At 40.4% G+C, this 15,783-nt stretch overlaps 1 protein-coding gene across 2 annotated transcripts in view; it reads right to left on the bottom strand.

Moving 5' to 3' along the window:
- The window catches only part of acot7 (acyl-CoA thioesterase 7), a 237,685-nt gene that overhangs the window by 207,992 nt on the left and 13,910 nt on the right, over positions 1-15,783 (bottom strand). Inside the window, exons 1-2 of one of the 2 annotated variants that reach the window (XM_048615118.1) lie at positions 14,119-14,240; positions 12,871-12,988 (exon numbers count right to left, since the gene is read on the bottom strand). In XM_048615118.1, the coding sequence (XP_048471075.1) occupies positions 12,871-12,988; positions 14,119-14,135 (135 nt within the window). In that variant the 5' untranslated portion in view covers positions 14,136-14,240. Of the gene's footprint in view, positions 1-12,870; positions 12,989-14,118; positions 14,241-15,783 lie in introns of those variants that run through there. The other variant, XM_048615117.1, reaches the window with a different exon arrangement.

Below are 15,783 nucleotides of genomic sequence, written 5' to 3'. Positions count from 1 at the left end.
TCCATTATTATTCAGTATCTTTGAAATGAATGGTAAAAATATATGATGTAGAGGTTTATATCTTTCCAACAGACATGTAGAGGTTAAAGATTCTTATGCACTATGATGTAAAATCATTGCACACATAGAATTAACATAAAACTAATGCAATCTAATTCTGGGCTATCTCAATTCAATCCACAATCAATATAGCCCCAATATGCAGAATTTGCCTGTTATTGACATCCTGGAAATTTCACTTAAAACTCTCACAAGGATGCAAGGATGCCCAGGAGAGAAATATTGAAATTTGTCCCTGTCACTGGGGACCTGATTTTCCCTACAGAGCCAAGAAACGGAGGTCAGGCCTTTTTCTAGGTTTCAATGCTGTCAGCAGGGTGAGAAGAGATGCTTTTGGTATTTTCACAAAGGTGCTCCTTAACTAACATGGGCAGATTCCCAGCTCTCAAAGTTGGACAGCCAATCAGAGATCCTCTATCTAGATAACAGCAGCAACCTACAATGCATGGTAATTAATTAACAGGGTATTCAACAAGGAAGGGCCATTCAGTTTTCACTTGCTGGTCCAAGAACTGGAAGCCAAATGGGAAATTTCAGTCAACCTCCTTTATTTGCTCTTAATAAGGGTCATAATGAACCTAACCAGTAACCCAACATTAGGACCATAGTTGAAGGGGTCCTCTCGTGGTGCCTACCCCTGGACTGGATGTGTGCTTTCAAGTCCTACCTGCTCCAGAGGTGTGTGATATCTGAACAGGTTAATAGAGAAATATCTAGGAACAGAGTTCACTGGCTGGGGTCAGCATTTTGCAGCCCTGTTTTCTTGCATTCCAGCTGAAAATGCACATCCCAGGGGTCTAAAACTGACAGTGTTCCACCGCATAGCAATAGTTTTCCTCAATGATTATTAAATTATATTTAAAAAGTTTAAGTTAATTTTCCGTGGAGTCAGCACATGGAGGAATGAAAAGCAGCTCATCACTATCAAAATTTAACCCACGAGTGATATTGTTCCATTCACCTTGAACCACAAAAAGGTTTATAACAGCACTTTGTATAATTATTCATCAACCTTCATCTTTCCACGAATCAGCATATCCGGCATTATATCAGGAGCAATGTAAGCCTGGTATCCCACTGGGATGAATATAGGCTTCAAAGAAGGACAGGACTGCATGCTATGAGTACAGACTCTAACTAAAAATAACTGCTGGGCTTACAACTTCTTCTGGCCTGTAATGAAACACCTCCTCCACATTCAATAAATTGATTTTCAGTTGGCAGAGAACAATTACTGGTGATTTTGCCACTGTGATTTAACAGCAAGTGGGTTGCACAATTTCCAGTTGAAATTTACATTGAAGTATCTCCATGCTAATACTGACACAGCTCTCAATGGAGTAACCCTTTTGCACACCTTTGCATGTGCAAATAAGAATAGGCTAAAAAGGGATGCAGATAGGTGGGTGAGTGGGGAAGAATACTGCAGATGGAATACAATGTGACAAAGCATGAATTTGGAAAAAGAAAAAGAGAAACATAATATTTCTTCGCTGGTGAGAAGCTGGGAAATATTGATATTCAGAGACATCTGAAAGACAGCACCTCCAACAGAGGCACTTCTTCAGTTCAACATTGGATTGTCAGCCTAGATTTCACATTCAAGACGTGAACCCACAATCATCTGCTTCAGAGGCTGGAGCACTATCAGCTAAGCCAAAGCTGACAGGTGAACACCAGCACCACTGTAGCAAAGAAGATGATGCCATCTACAATGCATATCATTGCCACAGTTGTTACCTTAATCCATTGCTGATTTTTTTTAATATCTAAAGATTTCAAATATGCATGTGCCATCCCTGATCACAGCAGCTCAATCTGAATGGTAAAAACAAATGAAGAGCATAGATACAAGCATCAATTAATCAGCATTTTACTTCATAGCTATATATCAGTAATACTTTTCTTGCAATTTCACCTCTGCCTCTCTTGAATTCTAACTTTCTTCTGCAGATTGTAGAAAATCATCAATAAGGCTATCACAACATATGTTGTCATTGACACTTTAATAAACAAGAACTCCATAAAACAATCACATAACAATGGCTGTAACTATTTCCTAAACTATTGCACAATTGAATAAAGTAATTCCATGCAATTAATGTAACAAATGCTACAGCTATTACTTAACTGCTGCACTGCTCATTAAAATAAAAGTCAATACATACAAGATGAACATTTTAACTACTCAGCTACCTACTAATTGAATTATTTACTAAAACAGTTGTTAACAGCATATGTAAATTTTGTCTTTTTCAGTAGTGAGATAATTAAAATAGAATAGAAAGTTCAGCTCAGCTCAGCTCAATTGGTCACCTTCAAGATCAACGGTTGAGGATCCAACCTCAAATCCAGGACTTGATCTAGGTAGGCAATCAGTGCAGCACTGATGGAGTTTGGTAAGGTTGGAGATGCCATCTTTCAGATGTCTATTTCAGCTTTTTATGTGAATGTTAAATCTCCCATGACTGAAAGGTTTTGGAGCACGTCCTTGTCCCCTGACCAATCTTCCTCCCTCAAATAATAGCAGATTTATAAAACCATACAGGTTGTTTCTGATTTTGCATAAAATGGCTGCACTTGTGTGTATGCAACAACAGTTGTGGTGCTTCACAGCATGTGATGCGCTTTAAAAGAATCTGTGACAAGAAAACTATTGTATAAATTATTCTTAAAACAACACAACTTGTATTATTTCACTGTTCAAGAAACAAAATTTAACTAACTTCATGCAGTCAGAAGAATAAACACTGCAATTAATTACTTCTATACTTACTTACAAACTGCCAACTATTTTCTTTCAGTTCTGATGAAAGATACTGATCTGAAATGTTAACTGTCTCTCTTGCTAAAGATTCTGCCTGTCCTGCTCTTGTGTTTCTAACATTTTCTGTCTTCACTTATTCTATGGTTCAATGACTTGAAAAATACTGGATACTTTACAATGAATTTATATGAAATAATGTATTTTCAATAGCCATTCAATAATTACAATGTCAATAAAATTTGCTGGCGGTGACAGAAAGAGTTTCATGGCTTTTAGTTTTTCCCCTCAACTATCTTACCTTGGCTAGCATATGTACCTAGGAGAGATCTAAATTAGAACAGTGCACCAGAAGGTTGATAGCTTTGCTGTGGTTTAGCTACAACGTAGCCGAAGAGCTTTTGCTCCATACCAAAACACATGTAGACCATGAATATACATGTAGTCTCAGTTCTTACAAACAAAAACACCACATAAAACAAAACTACAGACTGTGCCATCCAATCCTATCAGAGTTTCATTCAGACAGAGTACGCTCAGAACATTTTCCCAATTTATTCAATCTAATAAAATGGCACATGCTGGCGATCTGAAATAAAAACAGAAAATACTGGAAGTTCTGAGAATTTCAGGCAGCATCTCAAAGAATCATACTGCTCAGAAACAGATCCTTCAGTCGAACCAGTCAATGCCGACCAAAATCCCAGACTAAATTAGTCCCAACTGCCTCCGCTTGGCCTATATCCCTCCAAACGTATCTTAGTAATGTACTTACCCAAATGGTTGTTAAACATTGTAATTGTACCCACATCCATCACTTCCTTTAAAAGTTCATTTCACACATGAACTATTCTCTGTGTTAAAAAAAGTTGCCCCAAATGTATTTTTAAAATCTTTCTCCTCTCACCTTGAAATAATGTTCCCGAGTCTTGAAATCCTCCACCCTAGGGAAGAGACACCTACCATTCACCTTACCTATATCCCTCACGATTTTATAAAGCTCTATAAGGTCACCACTCAAACTCCAATGCTCCAGTGAAAAAGTCCCAGCCTATCCAGCCTCTCCTTATAACTCAAGCCCTCCATGCCCGGCAACATCCTGGTAAATCTTTTCTGAACCCTCTCCAGCTTAATAATATCCATCCTATAACTGGGCGACCAAAACTGCACACAGTACTCTAGAGCAGGCCTCACCAACATCATGTACAACCTCAACATAACATCCCAACACCGATACTCAAAGGTTCGAGCATTGAAGGCAAGCGTGCTAAACATCTTCTTAACCACCCTGTCTACACATGAGGCAAATTTTAAGAATGATATACCTGAGCCCCTGGGTATCTCTTTTCTACAACACTACCAAAGGCCATACTTTTAATTATACAAGTCCTGCCCTTGTTTGTTTTAACAAAATGCAATACGTTGCATTTATCCAAATTAAACTCCATCTGCCACTCCTCAGCCTATTGACTCAATTGATCAAGACTTCTTGGTAATCTTTGATCACTAGTTCTAATTGTAAACTCTAAAATAAATGACATTAAAATATACACAAATCACACACCTTAAATTACACTTTGGTAGATACAGAACGTCCAGGAACTCCTCAGAAAGAGTTCCAAATTGCCTATGGTTACATGTTTTCTCTTATTTCTCTTAAAATGTCTTTTAACCATCAAGGAGATTGCTAAATTTTAAAATACATTTGTATCAGGTGTCTTCACATAGCAATGTAGACTTTATTTTGTTCTGTCCACTGTCCACCATATCACCAATTTTGGTGTCATCTGCAAACTTGCTAACCATGCCTTCTATATTCTCATCTAAGTCATTTATATAAATGACAAACCAAATTGGACCTAGCACTGATCCTTGTGGAACTGGCCCACTGGTCCCAGGCCTCTGGTTCGAAAACAACCCTCCACCACCATTTTCTGACTCCTGCCATTAAGCCAACTTTGAATCCAGTTGGCAAACTCACCCTGAATCCTATGTGATCTAACTTTACTAATTAGTCTACCATATAAAACCTTGATAAAACCTTTATTTAAGTCCAAGTAAACAACGTCTACCACTCTGCCCTCAACAACTTTCTTAGTTACTTCCTCAAAAAACTCAATTAAGTTTGTGACACAAGGCTTCCCTCACACAAAACCATACTGATTATCCCTAATCATTCTTTGCCTCTCCAAATGCATATAAATCCTGTATTTCAGAACTACCTCCAACAGCTTACTCATCACGAAAGTCAGAAATAGAGTTAACCATTTCACATATAAATAGAAGTAGTATCTCTCAGGATTACAGTTTTTGATGTGTGATTTTGGAACTTTGCTAGGATCCTTAACATTGACACAACTACTTTAGTTTACAGTATTACCAGGTCTGACTAGAAAAATAGACTTGAGCCATAACTCAAATTCAGGAATGAGCTCAAAGATGAGAAAGATAGAGGTTGAATGCCATGATTTTGTGTGTAGACAAGATAGATTTGCTTATCAACAAAAGATGTCACAAAAATTCTGAGTTCACAGAAGAATTGGCATCAGTGCAGTCAATGAAAGGTAAAACATCAAAAAAATTGTTATTAGACGCTGTAAATCACAGAATGACAAAATTAGGATTGGAGTGGAAAAAGCTGGCAAATATGATCACTGATGGAAGCACAAATCTCACAACATGTTTGATTATTGAAAAGAATACCAATCAGAACAAAATAAAGTCTACATTGCTATGTGAAGACGCCTGATACAAATGTATTCTAAAATTTAGCAATCTCATTGATGGTAAAAAGACATTTTAAGAGAAATAAGAGAAAACATGTAAACATGAACTCCGTCTGAAGAGTTCTTAGATGTTCTGTATCTACCAAAGTGTGATTTAAGGTGTGTGATTTGTGTATATTTCAATATCATCTATTTTAGAGTTTAGAATTAGAACTAGTAATATGTGCATGGTGATCTGTGTATATGAGAGAGTTTAATGATTAACTCATCAGTATTTCTGGAGCCATGATGTTTTTTAAAATCAGTAGAGATTGAGAGTCCTTATGTGATAATGGAAATCTGCTTACATTGTAAGAGTTTTATGAGCAGAGAGAGTAAACATTGAGGAGCATTAGCGTGCTTTCAGTTTACAAGGATAAGGCATTGTTTTCTTGTGTACTTAGGGGAAAAACCTATAGCTTGGAAATCTTTTGTTTTCGGTTTGCAGTGGTCTTGGTGGAAGGTAGATGCATGTAACAGTTCCTCCTGAAGAAAGAAAATAGTTTAGAATTGTTAGGAAATATTCTATCACAGTGTAAGGGTCCTGGTTTGAAAGTTCTGGACCAGAAACGTTTGGTTAGAACACTGAAGGGGTTATTTGAATCTGTGAAAGTCTTGACACTAATCAAGGAGGAGGCTACCAAACTCTCAAGACATAAATAAAAAAGGTTTGGAGGGACATGGGCCAGTAGCAGGCAGGTGGGACTAGCTTAGTTTGGGATTATGTTCAGCACGGACTGGTTGGACTGAAGGGTCGGTTTCTGCGCTATATGACTCTACGACCCTATGAGCTGGAATTGAATAAAAGTTGTTGCACCAACAGATGTGAAATAGAAGAGATTCTTCTGCTGTTCAACTACTTTTAATTAATGACGTTGGGCTGATGGAAGTATATTTTTAATCGTGTTTCAAAATCTTTCAATTTGTGTGATATGTAAATAGCTTAGTTTACAGTATTTTATCTTTTCTTTTGCATAATAAACTTCTGTTTTATTGTTAAAACCAGATCTGCTGCACTGCGTGCTTGTGTTCCAATGAAAGACTACCTTGTTAAAAAAAATCTATTAAGTCAAATTTCAGTGTGCTATCTACCTGTTCAGCCCCACCACACCCGGCACTTTTCCCTGCAACCGCAGGAAGTGCTACACCTGCCCCTACATCTCCCCCCTCACCCCCATCCCAGGCCACAAGAAGACCTTCCACATCAAGCAGATGTTCACCAGCACATCAGCTAATGTGGTATACTGTATCCACTGTTCCAGATGTGGCCTCCCCTACATCAGGGAAACCAGGCGGAGGCTTGGGGACCGCTTTGCGGAACACCTACGCTCGGTTCGCACTAAACAACTGCACCTCCCTGTCGCGAACCATTTCAACTCCCCCTCCCATTCCTTAGATGACATGTCCATCCTGGGCCTCCTGCAGTGCCACAACGATGCCACCCGAAGGTTGCAGGTACAGCACCTCATATTTCGCTTGGGAACGCTGCAGCCCAATGATACCAATGTGAACTTCACAAGCTTCAAAATCTCCCCTCCCTCTACTGCATCCCAAAACCAGCCGAGCTTGTCCCCGCCTCCCTAACCTGTCCTTCCTCCCACCTATCCCCTCCTCCCACCTCAAGCCCCATCCCCATCTCTTACCTACTAGCCTCATCCCATCCCCTTGACCTGTCTGTCCTCCCTGGACTGACCTATCCCCTCCCTAACTCCCCACCTACACTCACCTTTACTGGCTCCACCCCCACCCCTTTGACCTGTCTGTCTCCTCTCCACCTATCTTCTCCTTCATCCATCTTCTATCCGCCTCCCCCTCTCTCCCTATTTATTTCAGAACCCCCTTCCCCTCCCCCATTTCTGAAGAAGGGTCTAGGCCCAAAACGTCAGCTTTCCTGCTCCTCCGATGCTGCTTGGCCTGCTGTGTTCATCCAGCTCTACACCTTGTTATCTCAGAAATAACATCAACTGGGACCATAACAAATGTAAGATATTTTAGTTTTGTTGCATTGGCTCCTATTTGAAACTGAAGGAAAAAGATTCAGCATTTTTACAGCTGAATTAAGCATTTGTCTCCCTGATTTTGCCTTCACAGTTGATAACATGGGCCACATGAAAAAGTTAATTTCAAGAGTGCAAGGGAAGGGGCTTTTTGCTCATGATTTACAGGTCAGTGTCAAGTCATTTATGACAGACATTTTTTTTTCTCCCAGTAGAAAACAAGCAGTCAGGCACTTTTCCCACTTTGCAACAGAACACTATTTATAATCAAAAGTTGAAAAAGTGCTTGTCATTACGAAGTGAATTTCATGTTGAGTTTTCTGGCCATCTTGAAGACCTGAGAATGACAGAAAATAATCTGTCTTTTGGTATTCTCACTGGTCACATCTGATGTTGGCAATCTACATGAATTCCAACTCAAGCTTATCAAGTTGCAATGTGGTCCATTGCTTACAAAACTGCTCCCCGAGCTATACCTCTCTCAATGAATAAAGCTTTTCAAAGATCAAGTTCATGTCCAGAAGATGGCTGTGCTGTTTGGACCAACATGCATCTGTCAGTAGACACTTTCTCTGTTGAAATTCAATAAATGAAGGTACAGACTGTCAATCAGTGAATAGTACTTTGCCGATGTGCTCTGCATTGCAACAATAGAAATGGTACTGACTTCAATTCTTAATTCACGTCAGAAGTTTCATTGTTCCCATCCATGGAGTCCTTTTCTTCTTTTTCTTTATCCCAACATTCAATGTAGAAGTGTAAGAATATAATTGAAGATACTATGTAATCATGTCTTTACACATTACTCAAAAAAGGACAAAAAATATTCTTTGAAATAAATTAAAACTTTTTTTATTGATAGTTTGCATTGAATTGTTTTTCCTCTATAACTGTTAAAATATCATCTGAAAATTCATAACCATTTAAGGTAACAGTTGGTGAGTACCTTGTTTTACATTTTTGTGGTACACTATCAATGGCTAAGAAATGTTCTGAGTAGATCTGCGTCAGATATTTTTAATTTACTCGTGGAAACTGGGTGTCGCTGGCTGGCCAGCATTTATTGCTTATCCTGAGTTATCCTCAAGAAGATGGTGGTGAGCTGCCTTCTAGAATTGCTGCAGTCCACGTGCTGTAGGTAGACCCACAATACTGATTGTGGGAGGGAATTCCAGGATTTTAACCCAGCAACTCTGAAGGAATAGTGACATATTTACATTAGGATGGTGCTTGGCTTGGAGTGGAACTTGAAGGTGGTGCCCCCTTCCCTATAATGAATCAATCACTATACTATTTAACATTAATAAAAGTTACTTGTAGAAAGCAATCTGTACATATTTCAGTCTGCCTCTCTGTTCCTGCAACAGTATTACAGGATTGAGGCAGAATGAAAACAATGTTCTTCCTGCACTGTCAAGTTCTCAACACAGAATTACAGCAGTATCCTACACTGTCATTAGCTAACATGAGCTAGTTATTTTATAAATAAAGTAAATTTAAGGGAGACCGAGAGAGACCATTTGAACAAATGAGAGAGAGAATTCCAAGACTGTAGTCGCCAAAAGACTTCCAATGGCTTTTGTTTGATTTAGTTTCCCTTTTGTTTGAAATCCCTTCTTTGGAATTCTGACTCAGTAGAATAGACTTCTTCCCCATTTCTGCAGCCTAACACCAGTGTGTTGGAATGCCTATACATTGAAAATTAGCAAATACATATTCATGCAGCATCATCAAATAGAATTTCATGACTGCGACTAGTACATTGAAATGTGATGGCCGCTCAATTCAAAACACCATGCAGTCCAGAATCAAACAGCAGACTTACAACTCAGAGGCATTCTTTGCTCTACGTATATCTGCGGTTGCTTCAATAACCTTTTGTCTTTAAAAATTTATTCTCAGGTTACGGAAATTTCTGGAAAACTGCCAGTTATTCTCCACTCGTGATGGGCCTTATGAAGGTAGGAATATACTTCTGAATGCTGCGGTGAAGGTACCTCCATTAATTCTGTTTGCTTGGATGTTCCAAGATTTTGACCCAATAATGATGAAGAATATGTCTAACTCAGCTAGACATCAAACTTAGAGAAGGAACAAGGGTATTAGTATTTGCATGTGAGAGGCGGTTGTGATGTTTAGGGTGGTAGATGTGGTGCCAATCCAGCAGAATGCTTTGTTCGGAACAGTGTCCAGTTTCTTGAACACTGCATTAATTCAGGCAAGTTGGGAATATTCCTTCAAAGTCCCGACATGTCCCTTGTAAGTAGTGAAGAGAATTTGAGGAATCCGCAAGTGAATCACTACAAAAGGATTTCTTGCCTCTGACCTGCACTAATAGCTGTGCCATATATGTGGCAAGTCCAGATGAGTTTCCTGTCAACATCAACCCCACAATGTTAGTAGATGGGGATTTGGCAAGTGTCATAACGATAACTTATATTAACGTAATAAAATGTCTCAAACTGCTTCATAACAGCATTATGAAACTAAGCCACATGAGAGGACATTAGGTGAGGTAACCAAAGATTTGGTCAAAAAAGTCTATTTTAAGAAATGACTTAAAGGAAGAATGCAAGGTTGGGAAGTGGAGAGGTGTAGGGACGGAATTCCAGAGTTTACGGCTTAGGCAAGTGAAGGCACAGCTGCCAATGGTGGAATAATTATGATTGAGAATGCATTAGATGCCAGAACTGGAGGGACGTAGGATTGGAAGATATTGTAGTGGCAGGGATGAGCTAGGCCACGGAAACATTTGAAATCAAGGATAAAAATTTGATGGGATCCATTGAAGAACAGGGATAACAAAGGAACAGGCCTTATTGCAAGTCAAAACACAGGCAGCTGAGTTTTGGATGACATCATGTTAATGGAGGGTAGAATGTGTTAGACTAGCTTAAAATACATCTAAATAGTCAAATCCAATGAGCTGACATAGGGTAAAGGTAAGCAATGTTACATAGGAGGTAAAAGATGATCTTCACGATGAAACAAATGTGCAGTCAGAAGTTCAACTAAGGATCATCTCAGGGTGCAAACAGATGGGTTTAATTTCAGACTGTTGCCAGGGGGAGGGATGGAGTCAGTCGTTAGGGAACAAAGTCTGAGGAGGGGCCAAAAGCAATAGCTTTAGTCTTCCTAATATTTAATTGGGAGAAATGTCTATTCATCTAGTACTGAATGTCAAATAAACAGTCTGAACATTTAGCAACAATGGACTAGTCAAGAAGGGTTGTGGGGAGGTAGAGCTAGGCGCCAGTACACTTGTGAAAACTCATGCTATGCCTTGTAAAGTTACTGTATGTCAAAAGAAGATGGTTAGATTTTCTCTTGTTGGAAATGGCACAAACGTTACCTGCCCAAGCCCGAAAGTTAATCAGGTCAGGCTGAGACAAAAACAAAATTGCTGGAGAAACTCAGCAGGTCTGTCAGCAGCCCGTGGAGACAAACCAGAGTTAAGATTTCGAGTCCAGTGACAAGAACAGCTTCACTGAACGAGGAACTGCAAACTGAACTGTTTGCAATCATAGTTGAACTTTCCAGGTTCTGAGTTTATAATGAAAGAGAAGTCATTGCCACAGCAGCAGAAAATAGTTGTCTCTTAGGATGCTCCCCTGAGGAAATCATGCAGCATCCTCCCAGGGATGAGATAATTTGTTTTATACAAAAAATAAAGCCACATGTCTAAAGATTCACAATATCCAACATCCATTAAAATAATTAGAATTTAATCATTGACAAAGCACAATGGAGATTACCATACTCTACATAAATAATAAAGTACAGAAGAGTCATTTCACATGTGAACAGAGCTGAAAGTACACGCATATGCATTATGGATTTGGGGCAGTCCTGAATGGCTGATGTAATCTTGATCGGCTAGTCAATGGTGGTTTTTAAATGCTAGTTATTTGCTAATTAACTTTAATCATTCTTTCCACTTTTCCCTTTTATGCTTGAGTTCCTCCTCAGTGCCAAGACAAACTGGAGCTGATTACCACATGTACACGGGCACCCATCTCTTATAATGGGATGGGTCTGGGTGGGATGCTCTGAGGATTTGTTGGGCCGAAGGGCCTGTTTCCACACTGTACGGATTCTATCATCTATGACCACCCGCTCATCTTTTGCACCTCTGTCTTGCAACTGGACTATCAATGACAGAATTTGGTCACATTTTCTGGCTCACTTTTCTACTGAGGCATTTTAAAACTCTGAAAATGAGGGGAAGAATTGGAGCAACTTAATTTTGTTAGATGAACTCACAACTCTGATACAGAATATTGTGGGTTCAAGACCCACAGGGAACACTGGAACACAGTATCTATGCATGACAAATTATCAGTGCTGTACTCTAAGACTGATGCCGTCCTTACACAAGAGAGTGAAAGAACCCAGGTACTTGTTCAAGTGATTATGTTAGAAGAACATCAAAGAAATCTCCAATTACCATGACAAATATTTCCTTTTGGTCATCACCAACACAAATAGATTAGCTCAACTTTCATCTCACTGCTGTTTTCGACACAATGCCGTAGACAAGATGGCTTGCATTTGTCCACAAATCAACATCTCCGATGAAAACTTATTTCTTCAATACCTTTCATTGAGGTAGAATAAGGTAAATACAAGCATTTTCCTACAATACCTCTCATTACATCAATGATTCTCATTTATTAGGAACACTAACAATAGAGGGAGGAGAGCAAAACACTTTCACAGGCACATTAATAAATCACTATAACAAATAAACTTCACTTTAGAGGTATTTGGTAGCTTTAGCACCTGGTGTAAGATTGAAACTACGAACTGTTGAAAACTGTGGGTCCCATAGAGACATAAAAAGAAAATCTCAACACGACCCTTATTATAAGGTATAAGATACCCAACGTTCTGTATCTTCTTTTGCAATCGTAAGCTCTTATACCTGGCAGCAATTAATGTATGGCAGTACCACGCTGAACTAAATAGTAGTTATTTCAACCCAACCGTGGCTCAACCAAATGAATAGAACTCTTATCACTCCATTTTCTCCACATTCATGCCAACTACGAGCATTTCACAAAGATAATCAGCATTCAAGGAAGGCGCCATCAGCGTGTCTCCATTTATCAAGACAATTCGGTCTCATCCAAGCTTTAGATGCCCTGGTAATTTTATAGTTATTTTAATCAACCTGTTTGGATATGTTATGACATACCTCTGGGAATTGAACAGAGGTAGGAACACTATCACTGAGCCACAATACTTCCTGATAATTAATATACTATTATTTATCAAAACTCACCTCATTCTGCCTGTTGCAGTGCCTGGTACTAATGATGACTCCAGCCTCTTCTATCATTTTCAATATTGTACCTCCATGAACATTGCCTGCAATATTGGCATCATCGGGACGCATGATCCTGTAATTGTCACAAAGGTGGCCAAAGATTAAAATCAAAATTTATTTTGAAATGTAAATAATAACAAAGTATGCTGAAAGTTCAGAGTAGGACATCACCCAATTGTGTATTTGATGTGATGCAGTCACTAATGAGTACTATTTCTAATCTAACGTTCTACATTCACTGTTTATGCTGAAGCTTCACTACAATAGGGAGACTAAATTCCAATTAGCTGAGTCCCACATTTTCACTCAAGGTTCACATTCAGAAATTTTGCACCATTCCACACCACAGACATGAATCTGCACCTGTAACTCCGCACACAGGATCTTAGGACTGCGATGGCAATTTCTGAGGTCTCTTCTTTACACTCTAACTGCTAGGTTTGAAGAACAAAACACCAAGCCCAGATAGCATTTTGGGGTAACCATTAGCAAAGGGGCCCGAATCCTCTCAAATTAAGGTTTTCCCATTAATAAAGTTATAAACTCCATCTCTTATTTCGTTACAAATTTTACAAGGCAACTTCTCTAAAGTCACGCGACTTCCAGTAAATCCATGCATGAAAGTGTTATCTTCATTTCCAAGAAATCATGTGATAAAAAAACCCTTATAAACCTGAGAATTTCCAAATAGTCCAAAATCTTCCAGTATTTCCCAGATAACCTTTCAATATAAAAACGTATTCCCAACAAGATGTAGAAAATGAGAGGTTCAAGGACAGATTCAACTGTGGTAGTGAGAAGTCTTTACGAGCTGAAGTGAGTCAAATACAGCCAATAAGGGACTCTGGATGGTTCACCACAACATGTTACCATTATATTCTACAGAATCTAGTCACAGTTTGTGGCCAACTCAGTTTCTTATCATCCTAATCAAAGCAAAATCATCAGCGATACAACGCCATTTAATTTTTCAGTCGACATTTTGGAAGTGTCTAACTGCAAATACTAGACAGGTAGAAGATTAGTATACATGAATAGATTAATTTATATTCATATTACTCCCCTCACAGAGGAATGACTTAGGATGCAGTAGAGAAAAGGCATACACAACGGTAACTTTTAAGTTGATATACATATTCACCAACAGCGTCCCTTCAGAACTTCTATTGAACATACAAGCTACAGTAGCTTTGTTTACTGTACCTGATTATCGTCGTCATTGGAAGGTTGAGGTGTCACAATTGAACCAAAACTTTAAAAAAAAACTGTCACTGTGAAGTAGGAAGTATCTGCTGTTAAGTTCTTCAAGGAGCAGGCTGCTAAATACAGTAAACCACAAATACTCTAGTCAGAAGCTTTATCCTCTGTTTGTGCAGCTTCTGATGTCATTCTTGATGTTGCAAATTCCACAGAAACCACCCACAAACTACTTGCATAATTTTGCATGAGATTTGATTGTCTTTCCTCGTCATAAATCAGATGGAGAGAGAATAAGCACCAAACGAGACAGGCTGCTGCAAACTCATTGTAACTGAATTCAAGCAAATGAAAGAGACAACAAGGTGCAGGGCTGGATGAACACAGCAGGCCAAGCAGCATCATAGGAGCAGAGAGGCTGACGTTTCGGGCCTAGACCCTTCATCAGAAAAGGGGGAGGGGAAGGGGGTTTTGAAATAAATAGGGAGAGAGTGGGAGGCGGATAGAAGAGGGATAGAGGAGAGGATAGGTGGAGAGGAAACAAACAGGTCGAAGAGGCGGGGATGGGGCCAGGAAAGGTGAGTGTAGGTAGGGAGTTAGGAAGGGGATAGGTCAGTCCAGGGAGGACGGACAGGTCAAGGGGGCGGGATGAGGTTGGTCGGTAGGAGATGGAGGTGCGGCTTGGGGTGGGAGGAGGGGATAGGTGGGAGGAAGAACAGGTTAGGGAGGCAGGGACGAGTTGGACTGGTTTTGGGATGCGGTGGGGGGAGGGGAGATTTTGAAACTTGTGAAATCCACATTGATACCATTGGGCTGCAGGGTTCCCAAGCGGAATATGAGTTGCTGTTCCTGCAACCTTCGGGTGGCATCGTTGTGGCACTGCAGGAGGCCCAGGATGGACATGTCGTCTGAGGAATGGGAGGGGGAGTTGAAATGGTTCGCGACTGGGAGGTGCAGTTGTTTGTTGCGAACCGAGCGTAAGTGTTCTGCAAAGCGGTCCCCGAGTCTCCGCTTGGTTTCCCCGATGTAGAGGAAGCCACACCGGGTACAGCGGATGCAGTATACCACATTGGCAGATGTGCAGGTGAACATCTGCTTGATGTGGAAAGTCTTCTTGGGGCCTGGGATGGGGGTGAGGGAGGAGGTATGGGGGCAGGTGTAGCACTTCCTGCGGTTGCAGGGAAAAGTGCCGGGTGTGGTGGAGCTGGAGGGGAGTGTGGAGCGGACAAGGGAGTCACGGAGAGAGTTGTCCCTCCGGAAAGCAGATAAGGGTGGGGAGGGAAAGATGTCTTTGGTGGTGGGGTCGGATTGCAGATGGCGGAAGTGTCGGAGGATGATGCGTTGGATCCGGAGGTTGGTGGGGTGGTACGTGAGGACGAGGGGGATTCTTTTTTGGTTCTTATTGCGTGGACGGGGTGTGAGGGATGAGGTGCGGGAGATGTGGGAGACACGGTTGAGGGCGTTCTCGACCACCGAGGAGGGGAAGTTACGGTCCTTGAAAAACGAGGACAACTGAGATGTACGGGAGTGGAATGCCTCATCCTGGGAGCAGATGCGGCGGAGGCGAAGGAATTGGGAATAGGGGATAGCATTTTTGCAGGAAGGTGGGTGGGAGGAGGAGTATTCTAGGTAGCTGTGGGAGTCGGTGGGCTTGAAATGAATATCGGTTTC

The sequence above is a fragment of the Rhincodon typus genome, chromosome 31 (assembly GCF_021869965.1).
Source record: "Rhincodon typus isolate 14 chromosome 31, sRhiTyp1.1, whole genome shotgun sequence".
Lineage (NCBI taxonomy): Eukaryota > Metazoa > Chordata > Chondrichthyes > Orectolobiformes > Rhincodontidae > Rhincodon > Rhincodon typus.
The sequence above is the reverse complement of the archived record's forward strand: the minus strand, read 5'-3'. Positions and strand labels throughout refer to the sequence as shown.